At 35.8% G+C, this 13368-nt stretch overlaps 1 protein-coding gene across 5 annotated transcripts in view; it reads left to right on the plus strand.

Moving 5' to 3' along the window:
* The window catches only part of Lrriq1 (leucine rich repeats and IQ motif containing 1), a 149605-nt gene that overhangs the window by 46288 nt on the left and 89949 nt on the right, over window positions 1-13368 (plus strand). For all 5 annotated transcript variants that reach the window (XM_069989392.1, XM_069989370.1, XM_069989399.1 and 2 more), the window contains exons 17-18: window positions 1833-2034; window positions 7313-7432. In XM_069989392.1, the coding sequence (XP_069845493.1) occupies window positions 1833-2034; window positions 7313-7432 (322 nt within the window). The remainder of the gene's footprint in view (window positions 1-1832; window positions 2035-7312; window positions 7433-13368) is intronic.

Raw genomic sequence — 13368 nt, forward strand, 5'->3', positions numbered from 1 at the left:
AAAGATTGTTTTTTTCTTGTCTATCAATTCTTTATTCTTTTGTTCTTTTAACATACTTTCCATGCAAGAACAGAAAAGCTGTGCAATTTAGTTTTCCCCTAAAATGATTGGTACTAAAAGGACATAAGTCCAAGTCACTGCTACTTTCCATCTTCCTTTTTTAGGAATAGTGTAAACCATGTTTCTTTTCAAGTAGCTATTTTAACTTTTAATATACTAGAATTGAATTTATTTTTAATGTAAAAATAGCATTAATATGTTCTGACTCATATTGTACTGTTCACTTACCTGATTCCTTTATTGCAAATAGTCCAAAGATTGCCCATTGAAATTTTATATGAACAATACTTAGAAGTTTTGCTTAATGATCAATAAAATAGCCAAATGATATTAAAAACTAAAGGAAGAAAAACTGACAATATGTGGTACACTACAGACCCAAGGAATAGCAACAGAAGAATGAAAATGTATACTTATTTGCTGAACCTGGCAGTTCTGTGATTCAGTGAGACTCACTGGAAGTTTGTATAGAAATTTCCCAAGCATGGTTTACCTTTTCATGCTATGGACTTTTTTTTTTCTGTCGGTGGTAGGGCTTGAACTGAGCACTGTCCCTCAGCTTTTCCAGCTCAAGGCGAGTGCTTTACGGCTTGAGCCTCAGCACCACTTCCGTTTTTCTGGTGGTTTATTGGAGATAAGAGTTTCATGGATTTTCCTTCCTGGGCTGGCTTTGAACCACGAACCTCAGATCTCAGCCTCCTGAGTAGCTAGGATTACAGGCGTGAGCCACCGGCTGCTATGGAAATTTTTAAATTATAATTTTTCCCAAATAATTAAGAGTTGATGATGGTGATGAATTTCAGTAAGTATATTAGAATGGGGGGAAAGGTAATGTCATATCTCATACCTTTTATCACATAATGCTGTTTTGAAACAACAGCATGAGGAAGGAGAATATTTTATTGATTTTGGTAGTTATACAATGATTGAAAATCATTCTATAATTATGGGTTAACAGAATTCCTTTTCCATTTTTTTACTAAGCCAAATTTAGGAATTTGAAGAGAAATTAAAGAAAAACAATTACCTGTGAACTGTTCTTTGATAATATTCCTCAGTATTCTAGACCTGTATAATCTTTATAGAAATGGAAAATATTGCAATTAGGAAGAGTGAAATTTTCAAACACACTGTGAACTCCCTTATAATCAAAGTACATTTTGATTCTAATCCTACTGTCATTGTTGTGTGGTTTGGAAGGATTTAGGGAACTACAGCATTGATGAGTTAAGTACCTGTAATAGGTAATAGCCCAGGAAAGTGAAAAGCCCAGGAAAATGATAGAATTTCCTCCTAGGCTTAGAATACTGAGATTTAGGGAAGAGAATCTGGTAAGGAATTCTTAGCTTCCTTTCTCTTAGGATAAAGGAAGTGTCTTTCTCTTCCTATGGCCGTTTCCTTATAATGACAAGAAATCTCACTGTTCTTTGCAAATTCTGCATTGATTGTTCACATTTCTCATCCCTCCCTTTTCTTCTTTCTGGACCCAGTATCTTCACTGTGAAGCAAAACTACTGACCATAATGTCCCCTTCTGGAAAGAAATAAAACTCTTTTGTACTGAAATCCCTGTCTAAACTACACGCCCATTCCCTCCCTCAGATGTGAAGTTGCCCATACCAGTTTTTACTTCTATGACTGTATCTAAGCAAAAGGAAAAACATTATTGCTCATTTTTAAATAATGTTTTATATGTTTCTTATTAAAATGTAGACCTTCTTACCATTGCATATTCACACATACTAAACCTATGTTCTTCCTACTGTTCTGTAGTACAGCAGCTGTGATCATCCAGGCACACTGGCGTGGTTGCATCACACGCAGCAAGATCAATTTCTCTACAAAGCCACATTGTGCTGCGACAGTACCTACACAAAATTTTGTCATCAATAACCAGACCTTTTTAAAGAAAGGAAAAAAAGAAAACATTATGACTATTCAAGAACAAAGGGAGAAGGCTGCTCTTCGTATTCAGGTCAATTTCAATTTCATATAATATGGTTAGTCATAAAAGATGTCTTAACTATATCTTACTAGGTTATTCTGTATATATATATATATATAAAACCAGACACAGTGATTTATGGTTACATGGATCTGGTTAGTGTTCCCAAGGACATGTAGGCTAAAGGTTTGCTATAGGTTGGCTGTAGGCTTCTTACAATCTAGACAGAGGAAACAGTATTTAAATACAAAATAGACTGTATCAAGGCAAACCACTTCATCCTGTTTAAAACCTCTCAAATGTGTCATTAGTGAAATTGGCTAGGCTTTGACTAGCCATAGCAATTCTCATTTGTCCTAATTGATAGCTTTTTCTAGAAACCTGTTTTTTAAAATGTGCATGGTAAAGTTCTTCCAATATTTATTTCACCCGAAAAGTAAATGGAGTTGTCTCAGTTTTGTCAGGACCAGATTTTAAAGTTAATTTTCCTTGATTATATTCCTATTTTTTACTTATTAATCCTTCATAGTTTTTACATTTTTGATAAACACATCAGGAACTGTCCTAAGCTTAGGAAATAAAGCTACAAACAAACTAGCCAAAATTCCTGGTGGAAGAATCCTAATGGAAGAAGCAAACATAAACTAAATAAATACGTAAAATAAGAACTATAGAAAGTACTAGACCACAATTTAATGACACCAAATTAAATAAACATTTCCTATTTCCCTTTACTACTCATCCATAAGACCTAACAAGCTTACATTTTGTTGAGATGTGTGGTTGATAAATATGTTAGCCAGTGATAAGAAAGAAGGAAGAATATAAATTGGATGGGGGGGGTATCAAAAAGAAGTTTATAATTTTAGATAGGTTGGATTTGAACAACCACAAGAGGTGACATTGGAGTGTGAGATTAAGACATTGGATATCTGACAAACGAATATTCTCAGCAAAAGGAAAATCATATGTAAAGACCTTGACTTAGTAGTGTGCCCAGAGTGTTTAAGGGACAAAATACCAGGATGGTTGGAACACTATAAAGTAGAGATATAAAGGATTTACAATTGTAAGTTATTGTGTAATACACTGATGTTCCTAATGATATAAGATATTGAAGGGGATGTGGTGCTGTGGCTCAAGTGATAGAGCCATAGCCTTGAGCTGAAGAGCTGAAGGACAGTGCTCAGGTCCAGAATTCAAGCCCCACCCCAAGACAGACAAAAAAATATTGGAGGGCTTTTAAACATAGATTGACCTGATCAAGTGGGATCTACTTCGTTATCCTGACCAGTAGTGATGGTATAGACCCAAAGTGTTAGCTGTGGAATAGTAGTCAAATAAAATGTAGTATGGTAAGACTATCACATTCCACATCACATAATGACTTCTGTTGAAGGTGTGTGTGTGGGGGGGGGGAGTGTGTGTGTGTGTGTGTGTGTGTGTGTGTGTGTGTGTGTGTGTGTGTACATGCTTCAAAGTAGATACTGAGAGTGCTTGGCTGTTTGTGCATAAAGCTAAAACCAAATCTTAAATTAAGAAAAAATGTTGGGATCACCTTTTCACTCAAGTTCCTAGCTTTTACCATTAAGTTCTTAGGGTTTGTTGTTTGCGTGCTTTATTTTATTTCCCTTCCTTTTGTTTTTCCTTCTCCTTCCAATCCTCTTTCCTTTCTCCCTCCCTTTCCCTATTTGTTTTTCTTTTCCTTTACTTTGTGTTGGTACAGAGGCTTGAATTCAGGGATGCTCACTCTCACTTGGCTTTTTTTTTTTTTAACTTATGGCTAGCTCTCTATAACTTTAGCCAAAACTCTACTTCTGACATTTTACTGGTTAATTGAAGATTTATGGATTTTATTTTATTTTTTTTGGCCTGGACTAGCTTTGAACCTCAATTCTCACATATCTTAGCTAAGATTATAATAGGTGTGGGTCACCAGTGCTCAGTTTAAAACCAGAGTTTTAAGAATTACCTTATGGTTCTAATAGTCTGCATTTGACTCTGCTTAAATTTTTTGTACTGTACTCCTCTTGAAACCAGTGCATATACAGTTTTAACTTTAGGATTGAAGGTAACTGATACAAGGAAACTACTAGAAAAAGAGAGAAACCTTACTTATCATCTCATAATATATGTCTGCTTCCTAAGGAATATAGATGCCGTGCAGTGAAAATCCACCTGCCATTACTGAACAAACAGTACATTTTTTTCAGCATTAATAATAGTTCGTGGCTATTCAAGTTCTGCTTCATTCCTTTCAAAGAGAAGTTTATTACCTTATGAAGCTGTCTATTTGGTGACAAATACCTCTGCTGGAATCCTTAATTGAGCTCTGGGTTTGTAATAAAAGGCAGCAGAATCCAGTCTTTTTAATTTAGGAGGAGTCTTTTACATGTCATGATTTTCAACTCATTGAATTCAAATTTGTTTTCTACTGTGCATAGTCACCTAGTGTCTTTTTCTTTTTCTTTCTTTCTTTTTTTTTTTTTTTTTTTGGTCGGTTGTGGGGCTTGAACTCTGGGCTTAGACACTGTCCCTCAGCTTTTCAGCTCAAGGCAAGCACTCTACCGCTTGAGCCACAGCGTCACTTCCAGTTTTCTAGTGGTTTATTGGAGATAAGAGTCTCACGGACTTTCCTGCCTAAGCTGGCTTTGAACCATGATCCTCAGATCTCAGCCTCCTGAGTTATAGGCGTGAGCCACCTGCGCCCAGCTTCACCTAGTGTCTTAAACCCTCATCTTAAAATATAAATTTTAGACTGCCTATGCTCCTGGGGATTGAGCCTCAGCTTTTGGAAGACCAAAATAAAAATTCCTCTCTCTCTCTCTCTCTCTCTCTCTCTCTCTCTCTCTCTCTCTCTCTCTCTCTCTCTCTCTCTCTCTCTCTCTCTCTCTCTCTCTCTCTCTCTCTCTCCTCTCTCTCTCTCTAGAGAGAGAGAGAGAGAGAGGGAGAGAGCTGGAAACTGCTCATCACATTTCATTTTGTTGTTGTTTCCTAACAGAAAGACTATATTTTTCAGCTTTCCTTGCAATTTTTTTCTTACCCAGTTTTTAGCCCTGCTCAAATAAAAGTAGGTGGATGATAGGCATACCTCTTCTATATCTTCCTCACAAAATCTCCCACAGACACTCCCTCATAGTTTTTTTTTTCCCCCCTTGGTGGGCCAAAACAATTAGAAAGCCTGGGGGGGGGCGGGCATCTTTGAGGTAGAAGTGGCTGAAAATCTGGATACCTGAATCACTTCATGACAAAATACTGTCCCACTTCCTTTTTAAAAACCATGTAGTGGGGTAACAATGCTCAATAGGAAGTGTACTCATTACCTTGCTCATGTAACTGTAACCCTCTGTATAGTATCTTTACAATAAAAAATAAAAAAATAAAACATGTAGTGTTTATTATGTGACCAAGAAATGAACTTGTACTTTCTGGATTTATCCATTAGGGAAATCATGTTACTGTAACACAAAGGATATATTAGAGAAATCAATAAAGATCAATGTAAATATTTTTTTACAGAAACACGTAGAAATCATTGTAAGTATGTAGGAAGGGAATTTCAAATGTAAATAACAAATATGTAAATATATATAAACATATATATTTTATATTCGTTTTGGAGATTTATCAGAATTTACCACCTGTGTTTTTGATCTTTATACAATGTTAACAGGAATTTCTTGATACAGTTAAGTATAATTGCTGGAATTAAAGGTGTAAGGAGAAAAAAAAAGTGCTCAGCTGGAATTATACAGGAACGGAAATCAGGGGAAATAATAGTTAATGAAAGCCCATCATATGATATTCGGTGCTTATCAATGTATATTTTTTTCTAATTTATATAGAAAACAAGATTTATTTTATTAATTGCATTAAAATGAGTTTCATTATAACATTTTCATACATGCACATATTTTCAGAGTATTTAATGCTCTCATTTATAATACTTACTTTTTCAGTTTATAGAAGATTTTGTGGTTGATTTAAAGTGACACAATATCATAATTTGAATTAGAAACCTATAGGTTGAGTAAAAAGTAAGATGTGGTCATTGTAAGTAGAAACATAGTTTAAGTAGTAAGATGATTGGAGACAACAGCCCCGTCTGGCTCTTAGACTCATCATACACTTTTCTAGGGAGGCAGAAATATGTCTGTGGATGAAGTCTGCTGCGAACATATTTCCTGAGATGATAATACTATCCTAACATCTCTTACTTCTTACTTTGTCTCTAGTAAGGGTTTCTTGGAGGAAATTGTAAAGTATATTCACAGAATTCAAGCTTCTATCACTGGATCAGCTATTGTGCTCTGAAATTTTAGTTTTTAAATTAAATTAGTAATGTATACTTTTATTTTTAATAATATTATTGCTATTCATTCAGGAATACTTATATTTTTAAGTGGCATGAATCCATACTTCAATACATGTTTTTGTAATGTTTGAGTTCCTTAAATATTTATATGAAAATCCACAAAAGAATAGCATGTGAAGTTTATCTTTACACATCTGTACACTTTATATATCCTGAAGCTCCAAAGAGATTAATAAAGTTATTTTTATTTATTTAAATTTATTTATTTATTTTTATTGTGAAAATACTGTACAGAGGGGTTACAATTACATGGGCAAGATAATGAGTACATTTCTTATCAAGCATTGTAGCCTCCTCCTTTGTTTCCCCTTCCCATCCCTTCCCATCCTCCCCTTGCCCCCACCCAATCCTCCTCCCCTAAAGTTATTTTTTTAAGATAGTTTGTATTTGTAGTTATCATAAGAAGAACTTCCTTACTCTAGGATTCTTTTTTTTTTAATTTGAATGTTTTTGTTTGATTGCTGTCTGGTAAATTTACTTTAAAATGAAATTAACTGTTAGAGGCCACATTATCACCTCTCTCATTTGTCCATTTTTATATACTGTCATTTTCCTAAATGTGTTTTGACTTATTTTGTATATAATCATTTGAAAATTAGCAAAATTGGCTTTTCCATGTATCTCTTTCTTCTCAGTTTAGAATGGGTCCTGAAGGAATTGCCAGATAATTGATTGGTTGACCTACATGTAAAGTTGAGGGAGTTTTAAAGATTCTTTTCTGCTTACCACAAAGAAAGTCTCCTGAGATTTAGACACATGCAGTCATTTAATTTATCTTGCAGTTTTAAGTGTCACATAAAGTTCAAAAAACAGATTATTGAGCCATTAAACTAAGTTTTAAGATGTTTTATCTTCCTAATGGGATAACACAGAGAATCTGGTTTGAGGTTTGATCTATAACCCCTTATAACATAGTTTAAATTTTTTGTTTAGGCAGTTTGGAAGGGCTTTATTTTACGAAAGAAACTGACAACAGCCCTGAAGGCAATTGAGAATGAAGAATCAGATGAAGACTATGAAGAAATAGATCTAGGGGACTTTACATTCGACGAAGTAAGTGCCAACTACAACTGACAGATATTGCCCTTAAAATATGTTCAGTAGTCTATGTGGAGATATTTACTCTAATTATTATTATAATTTGGGGCTTAAGTGACAGTTGGAAAAGTATGTTACTAATTTACTAACATCCACTTTGTTGTTCTATAAGCTCATACAGTATGTAAAGTAGTTATAGAATATACAACACTTGTATAGGATACAAGAGTACTTCCGACCCCTTGTTTCATGTTTACCAGAAGTAAAAGTGATATATGACCACAGTGCAATTATGAGGCTTAGGGAATTCGCACTGATACACTTCCATGGCCCACTTGACCTTATTTGATTATGCTACTTGTCTCAATCACATCATCTTTTAGTAGGAGATTCAACCCAGGATCACAGTTGCAGTTTTCATCTTCCCTTATTCCCTTTTAAATTAGAAGAATTCCTTGGTTTTTCTGTATTTGTATGAGATATTTAGTAAGTATAGAAGTCCTCTTTACTTACTGGGAAATTTCAGAAATGACTAATTGGTCATTTTGCTGGCTCCGATGGCTCATGCCTGTAATCCTAGCTATGTAGGAGGCTGAAATCTGAGGATCAAAGTTCAGAGCCAGCCAGGGCAGGAAAGTCCATAAGATTCTTATCTCCAATAAACCACTAGAAAACTGGAAGTGGTGATGTGGCTCAAGTGGTAGAGCGCTCCCCTTGAGCTGAAGAGCTGAGGGATAGCATCCAAGCCCCATGACTGAGAAAAAAACGACTGACCAAAAAAAAAAAAATTGGTCATTTAAAAGTTATTGGTTTTTAAATTACTCAGTCCTCTGAGTAGCATGATGAATTTGTATAGCACCATCCTTTGTTGTGCCTGGGGACATAAATCAGTTCTTTGCTATTTTTCCAAATTACTTAAATGGTGTATTTGCTGTGAGTAGCTATTTAGGAGCCATCTCATTTTTTATTAATATGTTTTTATTGTGAAAATACTGTACAGAGAGGTTACAATTACATGAGCAAGGAAATGAGTAAACTTCTTATCAAGCATTGTTGTCTCCTTTGTTTCTCCTTACCATCCCCACCCTTCCATCTCTGCCCCCCCAAAAAAAAGTTTTTCGACATAACGTCTTGTACATCTCATTGTTGCAATGGGTCCACCTCTATCCCTATTTAAACAATTTGTTTTTTCCCTTCCCCTCCACAAATTATACCAACATCAAATACAGTGAAAACAGGGGTTATACCGTGGGGGGAAGGACATACAAAGCGACAAAAGAATCATCCTATAAATATGTTAGGAAAAATAGCAAGAAAGAAAACCCGTTTGAGTCCTTATCTTGGGGTTCATTTCACCTAACATCAACTTATCTGACCATTCTGCTTGTCTCAGACATACACTAGTTATTGCAAATAAGTCTTTCCATTTCCTAACAAATGGGGCAATGTCATTCTTTCTGATGGAGGCATAGAATTCCATTATGTATATATACCACATTTTCTTGATCCATTCATCTACTGAGGGGCATCTGGGTTGGTTTCATATCCTAGGTCTTCTTGGCATAGGCTGAAATTTTCTTAATAGAGATCCAGAAACACAACAAGTCAAGGAAAGGTTGGACAAAATGGGATTGCATGAAATTGCAGAGCTTCTGCATGGCAAAGGACATAGCTAGCAAGATCAATAGAAAGCCCACGGATTGGGAGAAGATCTTCACTAACCATACAACGGATAAGGGTCTCATATCTAAAATATACCTGGAACTCAAAAAATTAAATCCCCCAACAACAAATCCTCAAAGGAACAACTGCCCAATAAATAAGTGGGTTAAAGACTTACAGAGAAACTTCTCTGAAGAGGAAAGAAGGATGGCCAATAGACACATGAAGAAATGCGCAACCTCCCTAGCCATAAAAGATATGCAAATCAAAACAACATTGAGATACTACCTCACCCCAGTTAGAATGGCTATAATCAAGAACTCTTAATAACGACAGATGCTGGAGGGGATGTGGACAGAAGGGAACCCTACTGCATTGTTGGTGAGAATGTAAACTTGTTCAACCACTTTGGAAAGTATTATGGAGGTTCCTCAAAAGACTCCACATAGAGCTGCCCTATGACCCAGCAATCCCACTTTTGGGCATTTACCCAAATAATCACAAACAAAACCATACTAAAGCTACCAGCACAACTGTGTTTATTGCAGCATTATTTACCATAGGAGCCATCTCATTTATCAAGACAACAGCTGAAGGCTCATGGTGTTTGTGCTCAACTAATGTAGCATCCACAATTTGGGAATTAATTTACAGTATATTGATAGGGTTGTTGTATTTTCATGTCTTACCCTGAAAAATTTATAAATTAAACTTCATCATATATAAACCTTATATATGATAAAATATGAATACATACATATGTGCATGCTCATATCATTATATATATATGGGGTTTGATATTACCCAAAATTTCAGTTATGCATTAGAAGTCTTAAAAACTAGCCTCACTGAATAGCTGCAAGTTTGAAGTGTAATTTTATGGCTGTACATGACATATGATGAGAATTTTGACAATACTTTTCAAATTTCAATCAGTAGACAGTGTCCCTGTATTTTCTTAGTATGTTAGCTATATACCTTTGAAAACAAAGTCTCACGAATCATTCACAAATATAAGAGACCTATGAAAACTCTACCTTGCTTCTGTGAGGTGCAATTTCTCAGCACACACCACTTGGGTTGCTACTTTGAGTATAGGATCAGAGCTATGATGCCAATCTTCAGAAGCAGACAGGAAGAAAATACTATATTGGAACTCCTCCACTACAAAACAAATGTGTAAACTGTCACAAGTTTGGCAAATGTTGATAGCTTCTACATCAGTAAAAGTATCAGGCAAATCACTTCTTGCCTGTTACTAACAGGGTGACTTACTTCTTGCTGTTACTAACAGGGTATGAAAGTCCTTGCCGTTAGCATCTGTGTGGAGAGCCCAGACAGTTTTAGAGTAGCTTTCATCTGTTAAAGGCCTGAGTGGTATGACTTTGGTTGAGTGGAATGAAGCCATTGGCAACAGCCAAAAGAAAGTCAAATTTCTGCTTATCTTCAACCATCAATGATCCATGTATAAGAATTGAGGAGAACCTGGAGTAAACAAGGTGTCTTTAAACTAGTAATAACTTTGGTTCTGGCAGTAGAAGTGGTAGGCTCCCAATGGACAGCAGCAATTTTTCATGTTAAACTGGTTTGCCACTGAGTCTCATTTGGTTGAGATTTCCTTTAAATTTTACAAATTACTAGTACAAAGGGAGCTAATTGTGATATTTACAACTCATCTGCAGTATATTTTGATCAAATACATTCCATTTATATTATTTTATTTTTATACAGATACTCACTGTTCTTCTATTGTAACCGCTCCTTTCCTTTCCTTTTAGCAAGTAAAGTTTAGCAGGGTCTTCCCACTTTGTTAGTCATTGAATTCAAGACTTGGAATATGAGACTATAGATCATTAGTCTTCCGAAGTTAGTTATTTCACCTCTAGATGAATTGACTTTGATACCAAGGATGTGGCCCAATGGTAGAACACTTACTTGGTATGTACTAAGAGGCCACAAGTTCAATCCCCCTCCCGTCCCCTACCACAGGTCCAGTAAGAACCTCAATCCCCCTCCTGTCCCCTACCACAGGTCCAGTAAGAACCTGGCTGCTTTTCAATAGGAATTTATGCAACTTATCTATCCACAGTACCAGAAATATCAAAAATCTATGGCCTTAATGGATGCTTCCAGTGAAACCCAACTCTATTTTTCTGTATGTTTCCACTGTCAAATTTATCAGCCATAGAGATTTTTATCATCTGTAGTACTAAATGAGTATTGGGCCTCTATTTTAATATTTTTTTCTTATTTATTTTTATTTTTTAATTTATTTTTATTGTAAAGATACTGTACAAAGGGGTTACTGTTACATGAGTAAGGTAATGAGTACACTTCCTTTCGAAGTGTCCTCATTTGTTTTTCCCCTACCAACCTTTCCTCCCCACCTCCCCAACTTCTCCCTCACCCTCTCCCCCACAAGCTGCATAGTGTCTTGTACACCTTATTGTTACAATGAGTCAAGCTGTATCCCTATTTCAGCATTACAGTAATGAATGACTCAAGGTTTGTGGGCAGATTGAGAATTATGCATTCTTCCACAGCAGATGGCATCTAAATATGGAGGGAAAAGATTGGATTTCAGAAGGGTTCACATCAAGCCCTGCCCCACCAGCCAATCTCCGGACCTTGGCATATCACAAGAGAATCTGACCCACTAGAACTACTCTATCTTGCCATTATTGCCTTACTGGGATAATGCCCTCTAGCACTTACAGAATGGAAAAATCTTGTTAACAAATCACTTTTGGGTATTCAAATGTAGAAACAATAACAATAGTAATCTACATTGCCTGAAGTAGCCTACTTACAAGCTAACATCATCTCCTCCTTCTGTCGTGAGCCAGGTACAAACCTTAGCAATTGAATCTCTGTATTCTGAATCAAAGGGTTTTGTTTGTTTGTTTGTTTGTTTCCTTCCTTGGAAATTGAACGGCCTGTTCCAAGTATTCCACAACTGAACTATATCCCCCTTCTCTATGATACTTTCTCCACACTTGCAGGTGGTCAGCTTTGGAAACATCCCTAAAATGATAATATGGAGAGAAAAAAAAAGTTACCAGACATGCAGATGTGGGATATACCCATGGGACATTATCTCTTGCCATTAAGTGCCTTAGAGAGAAATTATGTAATAAATATTTACGACTAATAATATATAAAATCAAATACATTTGATTTTTGAGTTCTCAGCCATTACATTGTTTAAAATGTGTATTTATTCACAATGAAGGAAAGGAATGAAGAAATATTAGAGCAATTCCTTTTTGTATAGTAAAAGTCAATTAGGGCAGAAAAGGACAGTGTTAGGAGAGGGTGGGAGGGAAAGGTGAACATAATAAAAGAGAGATCAAGTCATTACTTTCAGAATTTCTGAGATTTATTCAACACTCACTGATTTGAAGCTTGAGACAAGCCTGGTTCTTGGGTCAAGTTAGATATTGCACAAAACGACATATAGACCTATTCATTAACAATGCTATGACAGCCACTCTATTTGATAGCCTTGTTTCTCTTCTTGCCAAGTTGAATAATAGAAGCATGCTTTCTTCTCTGACCAGAAGCTACCTGTCCATATTTCCGATCACATGCTCAACTGTGAACCAGAAGTTACACAAATATTCAAGTTCATTTTCAACATATAAGTAAATCTGGTAGCAGTTCTTTTAGAAATAGGTTGCTTTCCAGACCCAGAGTTGTAAATTAAGGGATAACCTGAATAGAAGGTTTTCTTATGCAATAATTAAATTTTGTATGAATGTACAGTGACAAGAATAATATAGTCATATATGTTTTTAGAACAGTAGTATGTTTATAACTCTTAACCAATTCCTCCTAGCATTTGAGATTTTATTTCCCTCAATGTACTAGGAAATGCCAAGTATATTTAATATTAGTAAGCTTGCATTCATACAAATCAGTGGTATTGGCTATATGTTTGTTATGACTGTATTTTGTATTAAATCTGTTTCTAGAAATTTCCAAGACAAAGTGGCTAAAGAATTATTCTGGCGCAGATGCCAGTGGCTTACACGTGTAATTCTAGCTACTCGGGAGGCTGAGATCTGAAGATCATGGGTCAAAGCTAGTTAGGGCAGGAAGTCTGTGAGACTCTTATCCCCAATTAACCACCAGAAAACTAGAAGTGGTGTTGTGGCTCAAGTGGTAGAGCACTCACCTTGAGCTGAAGAGCTGAGGGATAGTGCCCAGGCCCAGAGTTCAAGCCCCATGACAAAAGAGAGAGAGAGAAAAAAAATAATTATTCTGGAGCCTTATAAAATTTGTGGACT

The sequence above is a fragment of the Dipodomys merriami genome, unplaced genomic scaffold, assembly GCF_024711535.1.
Source record: "Dipodomys merriami isolate MVZ:Mamm:240054 unplaced genomic scaffold, mDipMer1.0.p SCAF_10, whole genome shotgun sequence".
NCBI classification, from domain to species: Eukaryota; Metazoa; Chordata; class Mammalia; order Rodentia; family Heteromyidae; genus Dipodomys; species Dipodomys merriami.